At 47.7% G+C, this 22,864-nt stretch overlaps 1 protein-coding gene across 2 annotated transcripts; it reads right to left on the minus strand.

Annotated features, from left to right (window-relative positions):
* Nucleotides 1-2,494: 2,494 nt before the first annotated feature.
* Nucleotides 2,495-20,729, minus strand: PANK2 (pantothenate kinase 2). Of its 2 annotated transcripts, XM_056343378.1 has the most exons (7): nucleotides 20,451-20,729; nucleotides 9,707-10,059; nucleotides 8,396-8,649; nucleotides 7,009-7,185; nucleotides 6,657-6,780; nucleotides 4,153-4,278; nucleotides 2,495-3,695 (listed from the first exon to the last, which is right to left on the minus strand). In XM_056343378.1, the coding sequence occupies exons 1-7, from the start codon at nucleotides 20,641-20,643 to the stop codon at nucleotides 3,645-3,647; spliced, it is 1,278 nt and encodes a 425-aa protein (XP_056199353.1). In that variant the 5' UTR covers nucleotides 20,644-20,729; the 3' UTR covers nucleotides 2,495-3,644. The 2 variants fall into 2 exon arrangements, with proteins under 2 accessions (XP_056199353.1, XP_056199363.1); XM_056343388.1 differs by lacking the exon at nucleotides 20,451-20,729 and having other exon boundaries at nucleotides 9,850-9,990.
* Nucleotides 20,730-22,864: the final 2,135 nt, after the last annotated feature.

A 22,864-nucleotide genomic window follows, 5' to 3' on the forward strand; every position in this document is an offset into this window, starting at 1 on the left:
GGCCCACCCTGCCCCGAAGCACGGAGCCACCCGCGTTCAGGTTTCACTCAGACTTGGGGTCTTAGCCCATTTCAAGTACCTGGTTAAAAAGGTGACCGGCCCAGGGAGGCTGAGCATCAGGAAGGGATCCTCACTACCAGCAACAAGGAAATACTCATTTTTTAATATTTTGTTTTCCCTCACTGCATTAACACACTTCGAAATGCAACTAATTTCCAGAGACCCGAACACGCAAGGAGTGACACGTAACCAAGGACTGCTGACAGATATTTTTAATAAACCTCTAAAAATCAGCTGGAAGGGTTCACTTACACCTATTGCACTGGCACTCTCTTGGTGCTCATTCACATCAACGCTCATCCCTTTATAGGAAGAACAAGACAAGAAGGAATCAATAGTTTCAAGTATATAAAAATAACTCTGATATTTTATTACAAGAAGAAAAAAAAGAAGTTTACAAAAAAAACCCCACAACAGATACACACAATACATCGGGAACTTTGGTGCTGGACATCAGACTCCAAATCCACAGAAAAAAGGAGTCACACTTCCACGTGTGCTGAACAAACACAGAAAAGCCTGCGGGACACTGCCCCCGGGCACCCCAGCCCAGCACCCCTCCGGGCAGGGGCTGGGTGCTCCCTGGCTGCAGGCTCCCCGCACGGCTGCCTGCGCTCGGGCTCGGGACAAGTCTCTCAGCTCCCTGCAGCTTCCCTCTGCATAACGAAATGGCACCTTCTTTCTTCCGCCAACCTTCAGCTCCCAAATGCTACCGATATTAAAAAATAATATAATAAATTGCCTTTCTTCTGTGTTTTACAAGGAGTCAGGGAGGTTTACAGACCCTCCCCACACCGAGGGGGGCTGTGTAAAGCCCCTAGGACTAATTAACGCTGAGAAGCCCGTGCCAGCCCAGCGTACTGCCAAAGCACTACACCAAGGAGCTAAGCAGGTCCTGGGCACAAGGACATTTCAAAAAGCCAAAGCCTGTTTCTTTTCCACGAGTCAAACCAGGGCCTGAGTTTGGACTCCAGGGGTGGGTGACCCAGCTGAAACGGCAGCTGGTTACATGCTGCGGATCACATTTGATATGGGAGAGAGCACGTTATGTCAAGTCTAGAAAGCCTAGTCAGCGATTCGAAAGTGGAGTTGTTTGTAATATGCCTACCTGGGGTGTCTTCTGCGTGATTTTACAAGAAATGAAGAACAAATGAGGTCTCTGGTGTAACGGATCCCAAACAGGCTGCCCAGAGCAGCTGTGGATGCCCCATCCCTGGCAGTGTCCCAGGCCAGGCTGGACGGGGCTTGGAGCAGCCTGGGCTGGTGGGAGGTGTCCCTGCCCGTGGCAGGGGGTGGGACTGGGTGAACTTTAAAAGTCCCTTCCAACCCAAACCATGCTGCTGTTATCCTGCTCAAACTCCTTCCCTCTAAAAGCACACCACATTACGTTGAACACAGAACAGGACACAACTAAACCTGCACTATACTGCAGGAAAAGCACAAAAATTTTCTTCCACGGACAGCATGCAGCAAAGATCACCTCTCATGTGAACACTGCTCTCTTTTCCCCTCCATTTTATTGTTGTTGTCAAATTACTGGATGTATTCAGGATGTTCCAGGCCCACAGTTAACTGATGTTTAGAAACTGCCTTGCTTTACGGTGTCTCTGCTGCCTGGAACACCTACCCAGCAGAGCTGATGGGACAGGCTTTTTTCACACAGCACCTCATCTAGCAAAGAGTAAAACTTCTGAATCGTACTTCCCTCCCTTTTCAGGCCCAAAAGAGAGGCAGGTGCCACACAGCCAACCCTGTGAGCTGCACAGCACCTCGGACCTGGGGCTGCAGTAAGGAGCAGAGCCAGGCGCGAGCTGCTGTATCTCTGCTGTACGTAGCTGCAGCCAAACCACAAGCCACCACACCAGCGTGGGCCGCCCAGTGCTGCGATCTGTCATCTAAACATGCACCGGGATTGGAGAGCTGAAAATCAACTTATCTGAAAAGAAACCATGCCTTTAAAAGATGTGTTTGAGTTGGTAGACAGTCATTCCATGTCCTGGGATAAACCCCGATAAATACGAACTGCAGTGATCTGCACTTGCATTGCACGGAAGACTGCCTCACCCTGCTCACGGAAGGATGGCCGCTACACCTAGCAGCTGGAAAGCCGGGGCACAAAACTGCGGGAATGCTCTGAAGGAGCATCTCCCTTCAGCTGGCATCATCTTGAGATGGCTCTTCAGAAGAGCAGTTTTTCCATGCTCCCTGACCGGAGCGTGGTTACACCGAGATAACCAGATAACCGGCAGCACGGCAAAGAGAACACCGACACCCTTCTCAGCACAGATCTTGTTCATTTTATAGCGCAAGATCCAAGCCCGGGAAGAACTTCTGAACCGAGCAGGGCAAGGCAGAGACACGAGGAAGGAAGGTCAGGTTACAAACCATATGCATGCTACTTTTCTTTTTTAAACTGCTGTCCACTACCAGCATCTCTGTGGTTTTGAGAGCGTTTATTCAGTGTGCACTAAGCCATTTCTAAACCCACGTCCCCCCAAGTACAATAGCTTTAGGAATTCCAAACTGCAGCAACCCAGTTTGCAGGCTGTATGCAAGATGGCATGCACAGAGAAAACAAAGGGTACAGCATGCATGTGGGAAGGAGAGGTTCCCCCCCCAGAAACTACAGTCATTTAGCAATTAATAAATGTAAAATGGAACATTACAGAGAAAATCCCAAGTGTATGACTGGAAAAAACCCCCACCATAATCTCTTTGGTATAGTTATATGCAGCCAAGTTTTACAACAGAGAAAACACACACACACACACACACACACACACAAACCCCCACACTATTTCATACTGAAATTTGCTTTTAGCAGATCTCAAGGTCAGAGGCTGACAGACGCTCCTAACACTATGCCAGCACTACGGCATGTCCCAAAGGGTATTATGGTCTGTATCGAAGCATTATAGCCTGAAAGCAGAATCAACCTGAGACACAGGATTTGTGCCTTACCTTTCGTCTCTAGTATACATAGATAAGAAACTGCAGTAACAGGAATAAAGCCTTACTGGCAGCACCAGGGTGTCTGCCTGGCCGCTGTACGGTTCAGAGGAGACGGAGGCGATCCGTGTGCCTTCTGCGTGCCAGGGCTGTGCTGGTGGCCTCTCCCCCTTACAGACAACGCACAGCACAGCGAGAAGGCGACGCTGTGGAGTACAAACCGCTGCAGCTCAACTCGATAAACTGTGAACTGTGTAGACATTCAGCACTCAAAGGAATCTTGATGGAAGGAACAGAGTGCACGTCTTCTGTTACATCACCATCACTAAACATGTAGACCATACATAAAAAGGGCTATTTGATGGAAGTGACTAAACGCCCTACCGATGTTCCAGATACAGCCGCTACGTTCGGTCAGCATATTTGCATACATGCTCCTTTACAAACCTGCGTTGTAATTGAAGATTAGTTTCAACTATTTACAGACAGAAACTCAACAGTCCTTTCCTTTTCTGATTAGGTCATGCAGAATTAGTTTAACAGTCTGTGAATGGCTGCTCTGAAGCGAAACGTGGGCTTAGTGACCTGGGAAGCACCCTGACTTTGTAGGTCCAACGTAGAGAATGTGCACAACGTCAGGCTGAATCCAGAAGTTCCAGAAGAGCACCAACCGCACCAAAATAACCCTGAAGAGCAGACAGGAATGTCTATTAAAAACTCAAATGTGGGCATACACCGACAAGAACAATACAGATACAGTGTAGTTTTCACAACTTATAAAGGACACTGGACAGAAATAACTATAGGCAGGGATATTACAAAATAGATTCTAACTATAATCACCGCATTGGAAAGCAGAGCTGCACAGAATCGTCCATACTGTCAATAGTCTGAAAAGAAAGTTCACAAGCAAGATGAAACTGGTAGTAAACAATTCTGGTATTAGCTACTGGAACAACAGACATGTTTTTTTTCTGACCCTACACTGGGCAGTGCAGTAACTGTGCCTACAGTAACAAAGGAACGGGAACCTGCCACACAATGTCTATCAACAGCAGCTACAGGCTCCACACGGCTGTTTCCAGAGCGTTCCAAAGATTTCAATTTGCCACAAGACAAAATAAATTAAAAAAGTAATTTCACCTCATGTTCCAAGAAAAGTGCTTTTAACTGTCCCTTTGACCAGTAGTCCAAAGCGTATGCCAGAAGCCTCATCGAGATTGTATTGATCCGAAGGAAATTGCCAACAAACACCACTCGATTAATGTTCTGCAAGTATTAAGGCAAAAAAAAAAAAATAAATGGAACATTAAGGCTAAATTCCATTTGCTGCTTGCAATGATGAAAACCAAACCTTACAGTAAGAAGAAAAGAAGTTACACTTTTAATGCCTTTTAAAAATGCCACATGCAGCTTTTCAAATCCATTTTCTGGTGAGACTTGATGAAAACCAACTCAGCTGAAAGCATAGACAAGTCACCAGTTGACACTAAAGCAACCAGATCCAGAGAAACTGCATCACCCCAAATTGCTGTTCTGGCAGCTAAAAAGCATAATTGCTTCAGTAGAGCGGGGATGGGAGCTGCAGAGAGAAAAGGTGTAATGCATCTGCAGCTTTCTGAACTTGAAATTTTAAAACTGGACCCGAAAGAGCCAATCTGCAAGCAGGAGGCAACACCGAGTTGGCTTGGGGTCTGGCAGCAGCAAGACACAATTTGAAAGAGCAAGATGAGATCATAAAGGGAGAAGTGAGATGGTGGGGAACTGCACTGGGAGCGGCCAGACACTGCACCAAAAGACAGAAAGAACTGCCCGGGGCACTGGTGGGGCCGCCCCGTGGGGCCTGGGCTCAGCGTTGGGCCCCTCACGGCCAGACAGACACTGAGGGGCTGGAGCGTGTCCAGAGCCGGGCAGGGGCTGGGGCAGGGGCTGGGGCACCAGCCTGGGGGGGCGGGGGGGTCAGCCTGGAGAGAAGGGGGCTGGGGGGGACCCGGTGGCTCTGCAACGGCCTGGCAGGAGGCTGTAGCCAGGGGGGTCGGTCTCTGCTCCCCAGGAACCAGCGACAGGACGAGAGCAAACGGCCTCACGTTGCGCCAGGGGAGGGTGAGATTGGGTGTGAGGGAACATGTCTGCACAGAAAGGGCTGGCAGGCGCTGGCACAGGCTGCCTGGGGACCAGGTGGTATTTAAAGACAGTTATGGCACTTAGGGACATGTTTCAGTGCTGGGCTAATAGTTGGACTTGATGATCTGAAAGGTCTTTTCCAACCTAAATGATTCTATGATTCTATAAATTAAGTGACTGCTGAAAGTGTAAGGCAGGATCTGCAGAACATTCTAAACATCCAACAGCTCTGTCGGACAGCAGCACCAGCCAGGTCATTTTAAGCCAGGCTCTTTCTCAAACTCTTGTGCACTACCTGGAAATCCAGAGGTCTAACTACAGCCTTTCTAGACTAGGAATTAGAATAGAACAGTTGATGTTTTGCTATGAGATCCCTATACTGGCTAGGAACACTGATCGTCAAGTGCCATCTCCTCTCTCTCCCCTCGTCTCCAGCCTTTGACCCAGCATTTGAAAAGCTGAATGGCACCCTAATGTTAACTCTGAAACAAAGAAAGAAAAAAAAATTTAGAAACCCATAACCAACACAATTCTGAAAGGAAAAGACCGACCAAGCAGACTTCCAGCCAAACTTTTCAATCCCAAAATAGCTCTCCTGAGCCAAGTGATAACTGTGAAGCTTTCTTGTTCTCCAACATGAAAATAATTTTCAGTTTCTTCTCTTACCAAAGAATCAGGATCAACTCCTACCTGCTCCTTCGCTCACGCCCTATGGATTTTCCTTCCATCCCCACATTCATTAACGTTTTCCCCTAACTATTCAGCACCTTCTTTGCCTTCCACTGTGTACTCCAGAGTGAGGACTCAGCAGATGCATTGTGACCAAGGCTGTTTATAATATTTCTTGCCCAGTTTCAGCCATAAGCGAAGGTAAATAGCGAGCATCTGCCAACAGCAACAGAAGTCGGGGGGATGCTTCGCCCTGTTACCTCATCCCATAGGAACAGGCTCCGCAAGAAGTGGAGAGCATGTCTCTGTTCTTTCATAGCCCTGTACAATGCTGCTTGACATGAATGCAACAAGGCAGCACTGTAAAGAAGCTGAAAGCACAAAGATACAGGATCAGCTGTGGAAGTGGTGGAGCCTGACCAAGAAATCAAGAGCAACTTGTAAAAACAACACAAGAAGGGTATCCAGCCTTTATGCCCTTCCACCCCACCTTTCCTTCTCTCTCCACCATCACAAGAGCTGTAGTTTATCACACACCTGCCATTCCTCAAACCACTGCAGAGATGCTGCTTAACTCCTGACCAAGCAGAGGACCTAATGAGACCAACAGCCAACCCCTAATTAATTCACAGCTCTTCAGTTCACAGCACAACAATCTGGCTCTAACTACACAGACAAGCAAGGACAAATTTTACTGAACAATCCAAAAGAAGCAATTATAACTTACTGAATATCCAAGAGAACGAATACAAACACACACCTACAGAAGCCTATGCAGGGAAAGACACTGCGTGACAGCAGCACACAAGTGATGCTTTAGACAGGAAACAAGGAAACAGATTTCCCCATAATACCTCATTAAGTGCACACATCCGTGCTATGGAGCCAATGTTATTAGTGATGGTTATTAAAGTAGCCTTTGCCAGGTCCTCTTTGCTGACAGATTCCCGCTTCTCCTTGCTCATCATGTTTCCAAAGCTGTAAAGACAGTTTTTGGGTTAAAGGTCCATTTGCATCAGAATTCTAGAAAACAGAAACTGCTGATTTAACCAAAAAGATTCTAACTCTAAAAAGCTTTGCTATCGATAATTTAGATCTGTTAAAACATAACAGCAGAAGGAATGGCTGCTCTCCTCAGACACACAAATCCAGTTTTTCATCCTTGCAGAATCTCCAGTGAAAATAAAAACAGAAATCAGCCATTACCTGGATGCTACAGCCCAGCCTGGCAATCCAAATCGCTCATAGTCTCCTCCATAAATGTCCCGCACTAGTTTGTCCACTTTGGTACTGTCTCCATGGGACGCCATCTCTAGGGCCTCTTCAAAGGTGGAGCAACCAGTAAGAAGGCAGCAGAGACCAAAAAAGGTTCCCCCTCCAAGGCTGCAACATAAAACAAAATGAAAGTCACTCACCTTGCTTCCAAAGCAGAGGTCCTCAAACTTTTTAACCAGGGGGCTGGCGCACGGATGCAGTGGCAGGCAGTCATCTGCGGCTGCTTGGTTTCCCCCCCCAACCCCCGGCGGGGGAGGGCAGGGGGGTTCTGTCTGTAAATACCGGGGGGCGGACTGAGGACCCTGGGGGGCCGTATCTGGCCCGTGGGCCGTAGTTTGAGGACCCCTGTTCTAAAGGGACAAAAAGAGGAAATGGCTTGTTCCACTGAAAGCCCAGATTTCTCAGCTAGGTGTCTGAGTTAGCCCAAGTTGCCCCATTCCTTCAGCTGCTTCTCTTCTCAGCAAGAGCCACCTTGGAAGTTTTCTTTAAATCTGTTACTTTCCAATATCTTACAGCCTGTAAGGAATCCCAAGCCCTCACAGCCTTCTGCAGAGGGCATGTTTCTAAATGAGAAATTACATCTCCACCTTCTTCCCAGGACTCGGAGAAGTCAATCTTAAAATAAATAGTAGTCCTCAGGGATAAATGGAGTATTAGGGCACAGCATATAATAACATATGTTATTATATAATATATATATATTATATACACATATAATAACAACATATAATAAGACTAAGATTTGTACTGTGGTTTTTTTTAATTATTATTATTATTGCTAACTATCAGGAAATTCAGGAAAGCTTAAAGCCACAGAGCTCTTTGGCTTTGCCTGGCAACCAGAGCCACATCTTCAAGAAGGATAGCTGCAGCAGCCCAGCAACTGTCTGGGGAACTACTGCGGTGCCAACATCCCTTCCACCAAAACAAGGTAACTTTTGGAAGTCAGGATGCAAATCTCTACCACTAGGATCAAAGCTAACAGCTGTTAACATGATCATTAGGAGTGTATTTGGTATAATTCCAAAGTATGAGGGATCTCTCTGATGGCAAATAAAACACCTCCATTCCGGCAGCAGGGCAACTGAAATAAAAGCTGCTAAAGTGACTGGTTGCAGTAAAGAGACCAAAACATGAAATTCCCACTCTTTCTTCCAGGAGGGATCTTTGTTGGCAGAGATATGGGACTGCAGTAAAAGCAGAAGCTGTCATTCAGCTCACCACCTACTGCAGCTTGTCCCTGCAAATGTCATCTACAATGCAGAAATGAATCCCAGACTCTAAAATACAACTCAATTTACCCCCACACAGCACTCACCTGGTGCCCGTTACCCGTTTATAGTTTTCTTTTGAATACACAGCCAAAATGCTGACCCCTGAGCCAATGTTCACCAAAAGAAGAGGATACGGATTCTCCAAGTTGAATGGGAGCTTCTGACATCTTTCAGCATCCGTTGGGTTTTCAAAATAGTAGCACTCTGAATGTCCGTTGAATCCAACTGAATCAATGTACAAAACTCCTTTAATAAGGCAATCCAGTTCATCTAGTTTACAAAGCTGAAGGTCACCCATCTGGTGGAAAAAAATAGAAGAAAGATGAATATTCAACAAGTAGCTAGGGATCAGAAGTGTTTATGCTCAGGGCTAGAAAAATGCATTCACTGCCAGTTAAATTCAGCTATCTCCATTATGGCCTGCAGTGACTCAGAAAGAGGTACAGATCACAGGAGGTCTCCATCCTTCTCCATGCACGACTGCTAACTACCCTGGCCCAAAAGTGTGCAGACATGGAAGAGTGAGGGAGACGAGCAACTGGATCCACAGATGGACACTGAGTGAATACCATCAACTTCCATGGGCCTGATTTAGGCCCTGACTCTGCAGCACTAGCACAAAAACCAAGGAAAAGTGAAAAGGAACTTAACAGTTTGACAACAGCAACAAAAAAATATCCCCAAACCCATCACATAACATACCCCAAGAAAGGAGGAAGTTAGGAAATTATTTTCCTCTCATGTCACAGCCTCAATTGCACAAAAAGCCCATTTATTTGCTGCATTTTTTCAAGCCCTGGTTAGACAAAGTACTTATCACACATGTTTTTCACTTATGAACAAGAATCAAACTTACAATGAAGCCACATGATGATGTCAAATCCCAACCACTAACCTCCTTTCAGTTAACTTACCACCAAATTTGACTGAACCTCAATCAGCTCACCCACACGTGCATTAGAAATGAAACCACATGAGCAAAGGAACAATAAAACATATATTAAGCCTGTGAAAGACAGCAATGAGAAAAAAAACCCACAAGACTGAGATCAGCATAATCAGAGATTAATAATATAGCGGAAGTCTTGTGAGAGCACAAGCCATGGAAGTTAGCGATAAATTTTAGCGTTACAGGAGTGTTACATGCACTTTCAGGAAAGAAAGTATCCTAATTTGGAGATGCGAACTTGACTCCACATGCTGTTTCCTGAACCAAGCTTAATTTCCATTAGGTACACTGTTCCAAAGATAAGATTTAGAGAAGTTTTCGAGTCTGCAGAGAAAGTTTTCTAGGTTTAAGCTTTAAAAAAATTTCACTACCAGATCCTAATCATATAGAAGCCAAAAATGCATACTGTGCGAAAGTCCTGCTCAAATTTGTACGCTCCACCTCCCGTGGCACATAAGGTAGTATGGAGGCTTGAGAAGTGTTTTTCGCTTCCCATTTGAATAAAAGCAGGCATGTCATGAGTAGGAAAGCGTATAAAGTGCAGATTGCCTTTACGTCCACACAGGGTAAGGTCCTTTAGTTCAAGATGCACATCCCGGATGCCTGTAGATCCATAGGCTACATTTGATGTCAGGTATTTGCGGATGCTTTTGAGATTTTCCACTTCCTCCTCCTCCTCTTCAGCAGTGATGTCCTTTGGTTCAAAATAAACAAGTTTGACCAAGGTCCCTCCAATATCCAGGCCAAACCAAGGAAAGACTAAAGAGAGGGGGGGGAAAAAGAAAAAAAGAAAAAAAAAAAAAGAAACAGGGTATGATACTGTCATATCACCAGCAATACTTATAAACTGAATTAATTAATGCAATTCTCTAGGACTGCAAAATGCAGGCCCAATGGATCTATTCATTTTCAAGTGGAAAAGGAAGAAAGAAACATTAGTAGTCTGGTTTGTCTTCGACAAGTGTGGCTGAAACTCCTCTGTACAAAACCACAACTCCTGTTCTGAGATACCTCATGTTCAAAAGCTCTGAGCGTTTGATATGCAATACCCAAAATACTTACACCACCACCACGCTGCAGATAACACACAGCACACGCCTGACAGTATCCATACACCCGCTAGACACCGCTGCAATTTTAATCCCCAGGCATTTCTTTTATAAAGTTCTGAGCCAGAGCCAGAGCCAAGGATAATACCAGTGCTTTTACATCAAAGGGATGTACAAACGTTAACTAATTACAACACATAACTGAGGTAGACAAGTAATCTAAGATGCCCCAGGGAGACAAAACCAAATGTCTAATTGGATTATTTTATTAGTCATTCCCCCATGGTACAAAATATGCATTAGTGTCAGGCCCAGCAACATTTACAGCTGTATTAGATAATGAGCTTCTTGGAAAAGATCAAGAGAAAACCCTGATCAGATGGAATCTGCGATTAGAGCTGAGAACTGGAACAGATTAATATTACTATTAATGAGCTAAATGATAGGCTAGAGCTAACAAGATACACAGGCTCCAGAGCAAAGAGAAAAATGTAGCCACATGTTATGGCTTATGGCAGCAGGATTAAAACCTCAGGGTTTTTTTCCAAAGGAAAAAATGAATGTTTAGAAAATAAACCTGAATGCAGCACAGACATTACTAATGTTCCTCTGGAAAGAAGGATCTCAGGTTTTAGTAAAATTCTTACATGTCAGAGACAGGCATGTTAACACGCTACTGTTATTTTTGCAAACATGTTTGCTTATTGTATTTGCAGACAGATAAGCATGCAACACAAAGAAGCCCTCTTCCTACTGCCCTTTGACAGCAGCTATCCCTCCAGTTATGCGTAGGGAAGCAGCGGCCACCCCCCGAATGCAGAAGAATGCAGAAGTGCCCAAGCGAGAGCATGCTGCCCGGCCCCTCGCCCTGCCCATGCACGAGGGGCATGCCAGGCTCTGCCACTCCAGCCCCAGCAGCACAAAGCAGTCAGAGAGCAATACCCAGATACCCAGAGGCATCACTTAAAGCTGAACAGCAAAGAAATCAGCTCAGGGTCAGGAGGGGGACTCACTCCCAAAGAAAATGATCTTTGAAAAGCCACAAAGCCAACAGGCAAGCGCATGTTTGAAGACGATGCGTTCTCTCCTCGACAGGTTAACTTGGTTGCTGCACAGAGCGGAGATAAAACAGGCCCTTTCCGAGCATCACAATTCCGCAGGAGCAGCTAGAGCCATCAGTTACCCACGTTATTTTTAAACCACTGAGCTATTTTTATGTGTTTACATACAGGCCAGCCCCAACCATCACCAAAAGAAATCTTGAAAGAAGATGCAAACTCTATTTTAGGAGGCACATCCAAATCCCAATCACTCTCTATTTCCAACGCATATACTTCAAACAAGAACAGATGTAAAAATAACTTCATGAATGACAAAGAGAGAAAAATCTGAATCGTGGCCCAAGAGAGAAAGCAAGCAGGAGCAGAAAGCAGGAGCAATTCAAGGACTTTTCTCATGACAATTTCTCATTCTGCACTCCTCAAATTAATTTCAGAACTGCAAACTATCCGCATTTCAGGATGGAAAGTCTACCAAGGCCTTTGACTGGAGTAAAGTTTAGCATTTATGTCTTATTTCAAGACTCCCTTGTGAAAACCTTATTAAAGAGTGCCACAAAAAATTAAACAGTGAAGTTACTTCTCAAGAGAGGAGCACTGGCTGCCTGGGCCTGATCCCGTAAAATCAGGAGAACCATATCCCTGGGAACAGCAGACCAGGAGGAGCACCCTCACGGGAAAAGGAGTCCAAGACCCCAGAGTATAAATGAAGGGAAAAGCAGAAAGGATAAGCCCCAGGTTTTCTGCACGCCCAAAAGAAAGGGCCTTCTTGTGGAGGAGCAAGGCAACATCAGCTGAGCTGGCAGACAGAAATGAGAGACCACGACCACTCCAACAGGGAGACGGACACCCTTCTGCACGGCAGGCATCAGGGCAGCAAACACCAAACATCTGCTTGTTTCACTCACCTGCTCTTCCCAACACCTTAAACGTAAACATCTGTACACAGGTCCTCCTAATGGCATCCTGAAGCCATCTCCAACATGGCACAGCCAGCCAGTGGAGACCAGTGATGAGTGGTGTTCCTCAGGGGTTGGGACCAGCACTGTTTAACATCTTTGTCAGTGACATGGGCACTGGGATTGAGTGCACTCTCGGCAAGTTTGCCGAGGACACCAAGCTGTGTGGTGTAGTTGACATACAGGAGGGAAGGGAAGCCATCCTGAGGGACTTGGGCTTGAGAGGTGGGCCCATGCAAATCTCATAAAGTTCAATGAGGCCAAGTACAGGATCCTCCTGCACATGGGTCAGGGCAATCCCAAGCACAAATACAGGCTGGGAGGAGAATGGATTGGGAGCAGCCCTGAGGAGAAGGACCCGGGGGTGCTGGTGGATGAGAAGCTGGACATGACCCGGCACTGTGCGCTCGCAGCCCAGAGAGCCACCCGTGCCCTGGGCTGCATCCCCTGCAGCGTGGCCGGCCGGGCGAGGGAGGGGGCTCTGCCCCTCTGCCCTGCTCTGGTGAGACCCCCCTGCAGCGCTGCCTCCAGCTCAGGGGCATGAGGGACATAAGGACATGGACCTGACCAGGAAGATCGTCAGAGGCTGGAGCACTTCTCCTGTGGAGACAGGCTGAGAGTGGGGGTTGTTCAGCCTGGAGAAGAGAAGGCCCCAGGAGACCTTAGAGCAGCCTCCCGGTGCCTAAAGGGGCTGACAACAAATTTGGAGAGCGGCTTTATACAAGCGCCTGTAGTGATAGGACAAGGGGGAATGGCTTTACATTGAAAGAGGGGAGACTTAGATTAGATATCAGGAAGAAATTACATACTGTGAGGGTGGCGAGACATTGGCCCCATCCCTGGCAGTGTGCAAGGCCAGGCTGAACGGGGCTTGGAGCAACCTGGGCTGGTGGAAGGTGTCCCTGCCCGTGGCTTCTGCCCATCAGCTAGATGATCTTTTAAGGTCCCTTCCAATCCAAACCACTCTGGGATTCTATGATCTGTAAGCAGTCCCCATATTAATGGCAGAATAGGACACCTCCCTCGCCCAAAGTGTTTTGTCTTTCTTTGAACCAAAGTCCTAGATTTATCAAACAAGTACCACAGAAAAACACTTTGAACAAGAATCATGCCCTGCTATTGAGAAAAGAAGGAATAAAAATACCATCAGAGTCACACAGGTAAAAACAGGGCATTGGCAGCCAAACCAGAGCCTTCTGCTGCTGCTCCAGTCCCTCCAGTGACTGGAACTGGTAAACATGACTCTATTTAAATACCCAGTTCACATACAGGATCACTAAAAACAGTTTCCCCACATGCATTATGCTTTTCAATACTGCATAAACTCGGCTGGAAAACTAACAAGCTAAGGAAAGGAACAGGAAGAGGCTTCCCACATTACTCAGCCATGCCTTCTCCTGTCTGTTGTCACTGACATCTTGGACTACCTTTCCACAAATTTCCTGCTCTTAAAAGCACTTGGCTGCTTTGTCATCTCTGCTCTGACTATTAAGGGACTGATTCCAGAAGGCTCCTGTTCTGATGCTGGGAAATTTCCTTTAAATTTCTGGAATATATTTGTTCCTGTCAGGGCACACAGTGTTGTTCCTGCATTATGAAGCCTGCACTTTTTTTTTTTTTTTTAAGCATCCCCACTCTTGTATTTAGAGACAGCAATCTTCCCCCAAACTCACTTTGCCAGGCTACACAAGGGTAAAAACAGGGAAAGAGCAGAGGACGGGGTGCTGGAGATGCCCTGACTGAGCTGCAGCAGCAAAGCATAGAAAAACTACGGCACGGTGCCCTGCTGAAGCCCCATAACTGAAAATGCCGTACGGGCTGCTTCATCACAAGCTAACGGGATTCCACTTCAGAGTAGATGCTCAGCTGCTACTACATGCATTTTTTCAGCAGAATAACACTAGCTGACTTTAAAGCTGCTTGTTAAGTTCACACCCCAAACTCCTACATTCAGGGACACAAACCTTCCAGATTTTAGGGCATGAGAAGCACCAACTCAGTCCGTCAGTTTAGGAAGCTTTCCTCATCACAAAAAGATAGCAGCTCCTTAAAAACTTCATCCCAGCTCATTCTCAGTGCCCTCAACACCTCCAATTTTTTAATATATAGAAATCTACTTCTTATTCAGGTGTTATAGCTGCTACCGGACTAGCAGAGTATCAAGCGTGGGGTTAAACCGTGTCATTATCCACCATCTGGCATCCCAGAAGACACGGCTAATGGGAAAACAGGAATGATGCCTGCAGAGCTGGGTGTAAACTGCAGTCAGGTTGGGCTCAGGGCTTACCAGTCTTCACTGAGCACTAGCCCTGCGAAATCCCAGCTGGCCCCAAAAGGAGCATCCAAGCCCCTGAGCTGGGACACAACCTCAGGCTGGAGCTGGCTTCACACAGCCGTGCAGCACCAGCTGCAGGAAGCCTCTGTACAGAGCAGCTGGTGCTCTCCATCTGCCAACAGCTCAGCTATACCTTCAGTAAGTCACCAGGGATAAATTCGAAAAGATAGCCTATTAAGTTAATTAACTTAAACCACATGATTCTTAATTATGGATCTCTCGTTATATACATCCCACCACAGGTTAAGAATCCACGGAAGAAGCGTGCTAGCTCAAAATTAAGTAATTCTTTATCTTACTGGAAAAGATTTTCTACGCAGTAAAGCCTACACAGAGCACTCAAATAATTTGGGGCAGGGACAAAACTCCCCCTATAAACCCATTTTTGCAGGAAAGGGGTGTGGCACACAAACAAGAGGAGGAAATTATTTTAACAACATGGAGAACCTTCCCCCCCCCAACACCTTACACTTACAGGAAGTCAGCCAACACGACAGGGCAGTCACAGGCAGGGCAACGACAGCTCTTCCATATCTGAGAACTAGAAAAATCCATGCCTTCAAAGGGAGGAAGGAGGAAGCTCTCTTGGATCAATGCCATCACCATCTGCTACTGAGAGTTCTCTTAAAACACTGATTTTTCCCGGCATCTGCAGTGCAGTTGAAAACCATCCAAAGATCTCTCCCTTTTAAGCCTCTAAAGCATTTTTTCCAAGAGAGCTGCTGCAGGAGACGGCAGATCTAGAGCAGCGTGAGAACTGGTGGCATCCAGGAGCTGCTGGGCAGCCTGGAGGCTGATTTTTCTCAGTCAGAAGGTTCTGCTGAAATAACCAGTGCAAGAAGATGGCCAAGGCAGAAAATGCAAATGTTGCCTCTCTTCACCACCTCCCTGCTGCTACTTGGAGCCCTCCATGCTGGGAGCAAGCCTGGCACGCCTCTCCTTTCCAGGCGCTTGCCAGCCAGAGAATGATGGAGAGGGTAAGAAACCTGTAGGCAGAGCACGGGAAGAGCACAGCAGTACAAACCTCTGGACTCTCCTCCTGCCCAGCACCTTCTGAGAAGTGTTTAGTCTCTCCCTGGGTGTTTGGACATTCACAAGAAAAGCAGGAAATCCTCTTCTCATAGCTAGAAGTGCTCTCCATTCAAAAGCTTCTACAGTCTTTTTCCTTAAAGAAGGTCTCTATATTACTTTGTTGGCACAATGACAGCCAGTAACACCACTCTCCAACACTGTGTAAGACACAAAATAAATTCAGCAGAGTTCAGTGTGAAAAGCACCAGGGGTACAAAGAAGGTGCACAAGGAACTGGCAAGACTGTGGCACCGCTCAGCCCATCAGGCATAAAAGAACAACTAGCCTTATTTCCGTTTGCTTCCTACTGCAACATACTGCAGCAGCAGTTATAAAGTATCTTAAAGCATTTTTTTGCCATGAAAAAAATTCTTCAGCTTTTGGCCTGACAAAGCATTGCTTTCCTTGAGCACGACACTTTTATAAAGCAGCTCTATGCATACATTTTCATATGCACAACGTACATACAGCTTTGTCTTTAAAATAAACCTTCTTCTAATAGGCAGACCTATGGATACACAACAAACAAAAGACCAGCCTGCAAGGTTAACGACTTACAGCTTGTACTAGATAACCTCACACACAGAAGAGCTCAAGGATACTATGTGTTCCCACAGCAAGAGCTGCCACCCTCCCTTCGTCTTCAAATTCATTTTAGAGCTAGACTGTAAGCTCTTTGGGGCAGGAAAAATATAATGCCTTTATTTTTATGTAAATTACTTTATTAAATTGGACACTATATAAATAAATAAAAAAACCCCTCAACACACTTATTCTGAAAGCTGCAGAACTGTCAAGATGAAAGAGGTGATATAATTACAGATCTCTACAGTGGTTTTCTTCATAGGACAAGCTGCTCAACTTGTATTTCAGACTGATCCTTAAGTTATGAGCCAATTATATCAGAAGCTAAAAAGATTAGCCTGCAGAACAACGAAGACTGATGATTTAGTTGAGTGTATGACAGCATCTCTATGCTTACTCTAAAATATTAAACATTATATTTTAATAGTGTTATACCACAATAGAAATTTTACAGCTGCGAGAAAAAATATATTCATCAGCATTTAATATAAAGTGACACTGAGTCTACATATCCTCCCATCTCTAAAAATAGGCTAGGAATTCACATTTCATACACAATTCTGAAACATAAAAAGGTATTAAAAAATCAAAGCTTAAATTCTGTACTGCAAAGTAGCTGCCAAAACCATATTTTCTTTGTACCTCTACGTGGATACTGTGTGTATTGAGAATTTAAAGCAATGTGTACATCACGTCTTTGCATGAACCTGACAGAAGATACTTCATTATGATCTGGTCATCAGAGGTTTTATGCCTGGCACTTAACGCTACCCACAGCCAGCCATTCGGTATCCCACAGTTATGCTAAAGTAAACATAATGTGAATAGCCTCTTTAGTCACCCAGGGTATTTCCAGTCCAGTTTTTAAGTGTAGATTTCAATAATGGTACTGATAACTCATTACCAGAAAGGAATTCTTCTGTATTGTCCCTGGAGCTGATTAAGCTTTTTCTATATTATAATTTCTCCCTGCACTAATAATACTGTCAAGCCCTCCTTTGCACCCCACCAACATAATACTCCAAAGCAGCTAGCAACTCCAACAAATCTCTGCTTCACATTTTCAGGGACACTTCTCATTCCTTTCCAAGAGCACTGGTGTCCTTGACTTCTCCTTCTTTTGCCTGTGGCATACTAAAAATCACAGTGTCTGTGGTAAAGCTCTTTATTTCCTATGAAGCATTTAACCAAGAAACATTTAACAGCCTGCAATGCATGAAAGCACGTAGCTCGGACATCAGCTGAACTGTTGTACAGGTTATTTCAGATATATCCAATCTAATTCCGCTTGGTCTCAGACCCTTCAGTCTGCAGCGAAACAGCCCTCGCTGCACACTACTGGTACAGAGAGGACAAGGGAGGAAGAAAGATCACAAGCTTGAATCACAGCCTGCTGAAATCCTTTCATTCCTGGGGAAGCAGGGCTCATCTGCCAGGGCATCTGCCAGCGCAGGCAGGCAAGACAAGCCTCAAGGTCACTGAGCTTGTTTGCCACATACCAGCAGCAGACAAGTGGGAGCTAAAGTAGGACATTCTCGATCACACGCCTATTAAGTGGTCTGCTTTCGTTTAGGCTTGCTTGAATCTTCCTTAAGGTGGGATCAAGCATTTTTAACTTCAAAATGTAATTCAGTCTGACATCAGACACCGTCCCTATTAAGGGATGTACTTGCTCCAGCACATTTCTCTTCCAATTATCGCAAGCAGCATTTAGGAAAGACAGGCTACATTGTAATCCCAAATCACACTACGCTGACCTTCCAGACTGGATCCAAACCCTGCCTTGGAAGCTGCCACACCACCTGTTTCCCTGGAAGTACCCCACACCAGTCTCTGCATTTAACTTCACCGCAACAAACCAGAACCTCAACAGCCAAGTTTAATCTACATTTTCCCTAGAAGACACAGAAACTGCCTGCAAGCAAGGCAGAAGAGTATGATCACCTAATGCGTAGCTCCATCTAAGTTCACACTAATTGTCATACCAGCGATCTCCTTAATCTCCCTACAAACGACTGCAGCCTCTTAACGAGCACATCTCTAACATCCCCACAGCTCCCATAGGTAGGTTTTGCTGTGATTTCCTTAGAACAGCCACATAAGTGGACTTTCACATACAAAGCTGGTTTTGCTGCATCTAAATCACCGGGATGCTCACCACTGCTAATGCCCTTACACCCCTCTACTAAATTTCTCTTTCATCCTATTACATCTTCAGCAAGCAAAACCCCTGCAATTACCTCAGTTATTTAACACCAACTTTAGAATAATTTCCTGCTGCAGGACCACTCCTGCAGCATGATCTGGAAACGAAAGGAAGGGATAGGCAAAGGGAATGCAGGTTAGCACACCCACGCTGACACTACATTCGCATTGCTGAGCTGCACTCGCCTGAAATTAGTAACGCAGGCAGCATCCAGCTCAGTAAATGTCTTTGAAAGCCTTTTGATATGTAATTCCTATTTTTCACACAAAGACGGGGCAAAAGAGAAGCTTCCCTTCCCCCCCCCCCAGCAATCAAAAAAAGAGAAAGAACACTATATAAAACTTTACATTAATACAGTAACAATAACATCTCAGTGTCGCCAGCCAACAGACAAGAGTCTCACTACGAGAAGCAGGAGAATTTTGATTCCTGTTTTCAGCCGGGACTCATTTGCTGAAGTCCTTTCAATAGCTGTGCCAGGTAACAGGGAACTACGTTGATGCTATTTCAATTCCAGGGTACGGCAATTTCTTTCCAGCAGGAAGGACTCCAGTGCAAGTAAAGAAATAACCACTCAGTTCCACTTCAAACATGGCTGAAGTAAGTCACCAGCCACAGGCACCTGAACGGCAGCTCCTGCTGCTGCCAAAATGAAGGCTGCCATCCATTTTGCACCTAACTCACTCCACGGACCGTTTCTGACACAGCGTTTAAAAACATGGTTCAGGGGATGGTTTTTTCCTCGCAAAGTCTGGTTTGGTCCATGCCCAGTCCCTGCCAAATCTGCACGGTTCTCCCCTCCCAAAACTTACACCTTTCTCTTTGCTCTCTATTGCTTTTCCTCCACCAGTTACCAATCCAGCCACACAGCCCTCAGCCCCCGGCTCTGGCTGCACACCCTGGGCCCTCCGTCTGTCCTTCTGTCCCCTTTTCTCCACCCCCAGTGTCCTCACCAGTCACCTTCAATCCTGCTGCAATCCAAGGTGCCCAACTCAGGCACCTCAGCACCTGCCCCAGCCTCTGTGTCCTGCCCCACCGGGCCAGGCACTGTCTCACCCTGAATATCCCAGAGCCCTTGTACCTCTGCTTGTCCCATCCCCACCCCAACCTGCTGAGCCCTTGCCACTGTCCCACCATGTCCCCACCGTGCTGTCCACGAACCAGCCATGCTGGAAAAGTCATCATCTCACTGTGTCCTCACTGTGACATTCCCCAAACCGCCCAGGTCATCACCCCATCATGTCCCCACTATGCTGTCCCCAAACTGCCCATGTCATCACCCCACCACGTCCCCACCATGATGTCCCCAAACCGCCCATGGCACCATCTCCCTGTGTCCCCACCATGATGTCCCCAAACTGCCCATGGCACCACCTCACCATTCTGCACTGTGATGTCCGTGAACCACCCATGTCATCACCCCACAGTGTCCCTACTGTGATGTCCCCAAGACACCCATCTCAGCACCCCCACCATGTTCCCACCATGATGTCCCGAAACCGCCCATGGCATCACCCCCCATGTCTCCACCGCACTGTCCCCGAACCGGCCATGCTTGGCCCGTGTCACCACCCCACCGTGCTGCCCTAGTGTCCGTCCCACCCCCCACCTCCCCCGCCTCACCCCACGGTGGCTCTCCCCCGTCACCCACCCTCCCCACAAAATAGGAAATAGGGAGCCCCCTTCCCCAGCCTCCCCCCCACGCCCCCACCCCCCTCGGACCCCACCCCCGTAGCCCCTCCCACCACGCCTCATTACCATAAGCCCCGCCCCCGCCCCTTCCCCCTCGCCCCCCTCCCATGGCCTCGCCCCTCCCTCCCGGCGGCCCCACCCGCGCCGCAGACCCCGCGGCCACCTCAGCCACCTCGTCCCCCCCGCCGCACTCACGCGGGCGGTTCTTGCGGACGGAGTCCCGGCGCTGGCGGCTGGCGGAGCCACCCCGTTCATGGGGCTGCGGCCCCGTTGCGCTGTCAACGCCCGCCGCGGCGCTGCTCCGCCGCCGCTGGGGACCGGCGTCCGCCGCCGCCCCCCGCCGTCGCGGCTTCTCCTCCGCGCCGCCGCCATTGCGCAGCGGCTCCATCCGCAGCACGGCCCGGCCCCATGGGCCGCCCGCCCCGCTGCGCCGCGCTCCTCACAGCCGCCACCGCCGCAGCCACTGCCGCCAGCGCGCCTGCGCCAAACGGCCCCTCGGGAGGGCGGGCTAGGCTGTGAGAGGGCCCCCAATCCGCGCCCTCCATTGCACGGAATGACAGGCGGATTCGCCAATGGATGACACAGACTGGACGGCAGTGGGGCGCCAAGCACTCCCCCCGCGCTCGGCTGTGTATAGTGACAAGCGCTGCTGCCCAATCCAAGGCGCCGTCTCGGTACCGGGCGGGAGTTAACGCGCCCGCGGGGGCGGGACTGTATGACACGGCGTTGGCCTATGGACTTCCTCTGGGAAGAGAATGGCACGGCAGTTGTTCAATGATGCGAGGCGGCTGTCTGGACGGGGCGGGAGAAAGGTGGCTGATTGACAGGCCGGGTAACTATAGCAACGCAGAAGTGGGCCCGAATGGAAGCCCGCAGTAGGCCCGTCTGGGCTGGGCCGCGCGGGGGGCTGCTTTGCGTATCATTTGCATATGCAGACAGCGAGGTCTCCCTGGCCCCCTCGGTACAGGGGGGCTCTACGGCCCACGGCCCCCCGCCATGCCCGCCTACGCCCCTCGGCAGTGCCAGGCCGGCCTGTGGCCGCTGGGGCCTGGGGCCTAGCCTTCCATGTCTCCTGGGCACAGCGTGCCCCTTCCTCTCGCTCCTTGCCCTGCGCTGGGGGCCCCGGCCTGCCGCAGCGGTGCAGCCTGCAGGAAGCAAGGTGTGCTCCAGCTCCATGCCGTCCTCCAATGCGACGCCGTGCTCTGAAGCATTGTCTTCGCAGGCTGCTCCTCTGGGCCACACTAACAGTGCTAACATAAAGCGAAACAGAATCGGATGTTTCTGAGCTCCACACACAGCAAGAGGGGCTCCAGCCTCGTTGGGGAGAGCCAGGGTTTCCCTCTGGCAGAGAAAAAGCCAGCCAGACAGCAGGGAGAAGCCCCATTCCCTTCACAAACCCTTAGAGATGAAGCTGGATTGAAATTCGGTTAGATGAAAACACTCGAGTTCTCCAAAGGTCCTGCAAGCTCGCTAAAAAGGACAGACACAACAAACTGGAAGCCAAGTCAGGAGATTTAGGGGGAGAGACAGAGAAACAAGGGTCAAGCATTCAAGCTATAGCCTGACCCAATCCTCAGCTCCCCTATATATCACAACAAAATTTAAATGCTGATGCATCCCATTCTTTAAACTATGACCCCACATTTATCAATGCTGAGGTAACAACTACAGCAGCAGCCATCCAGGCAACAGAAAACTTGAGATGTCCATAAAAAGGACTGCAAGCAACCATCAATGGGATGACATTCAAGAGGAAAACGGGCTCCCAGGCTACATGGTGCGGTAACAGCTCCTGTTGTAACACAATAGAGCTTCCCAGGTAGAATGTTAATTGATGTCTAACATACCCAGAGCATGGCCGAGTGTGGATCTGCAACCCAGTGACCCACAATGCTCTCCACCTGCACCACGTTAATCTCAGCTCACCGCAATCCTCAGGCATTAATTCGATACCAAAGGGATAAGGGACTGACATTCAAAAAAAGGTGTAATAAATTCAGTAAGAATTTACTGAAATCTGGTTGCTGTGGTGAAAACAGGACAAAGAGATTAGCCAGACTTATTCTGTATGAATTTAATATCCCACTGGGGGAAGTGCAGGAGGCATACAAATGGGGTTGGTACCGATACAAGATAAAGCATAACCTCTCTGAATAAAAATAACTTCTTCATAAAAGTGTTACCTTTATGTTGTTAAAAAACAAACTCACTGAGCTTCACTGCCTGAAGTTCAGAATATTTTCAATACTGAGCTCTGAATGCTTTTCGTATACCTGGGTTGTAAGTCAAGAGCTCCAGCTGGGAAAGCAGAAGGCAAGGAGAGCTGGTGGGATGTCTCAGCTGTGAATACACAGCAGATCCCTTGGGAGCCTCTTCTGTAAAAGGCAGCGTGGAGATGGCATGTAACACTACTACAAAGGGCTGTTTCCATCGCGCTGCTTGAAAACTTCCTATTTGTCCCCAGAAGGTGTATGCCACAGGCCAGCTCACCCCCAGGGCTCCCTTTGCCAGTGAGGGGTGAGCCGGAGCCCGGCACAGTGGCAGTTTTGGTGATGTTGATACCTCTTTTCTGCAGGTCAGGCCAAGCCCAAAGCTGTTCAGCAGACAAG

This window comes from Falco biarmicus, chromosome 1 (genome assembly GCF_023638135.1).
Source record: "Falco biarmicus isolate bFalBia1 chromosome 1, bFalBia1.pri, whole genome shotgun sequence".
Lineage (NCBI taxonomy): Eukaryota > Metazoa > Chordata > Aves > Falconiformes > Falconidae > Falco > Falco biarmicus.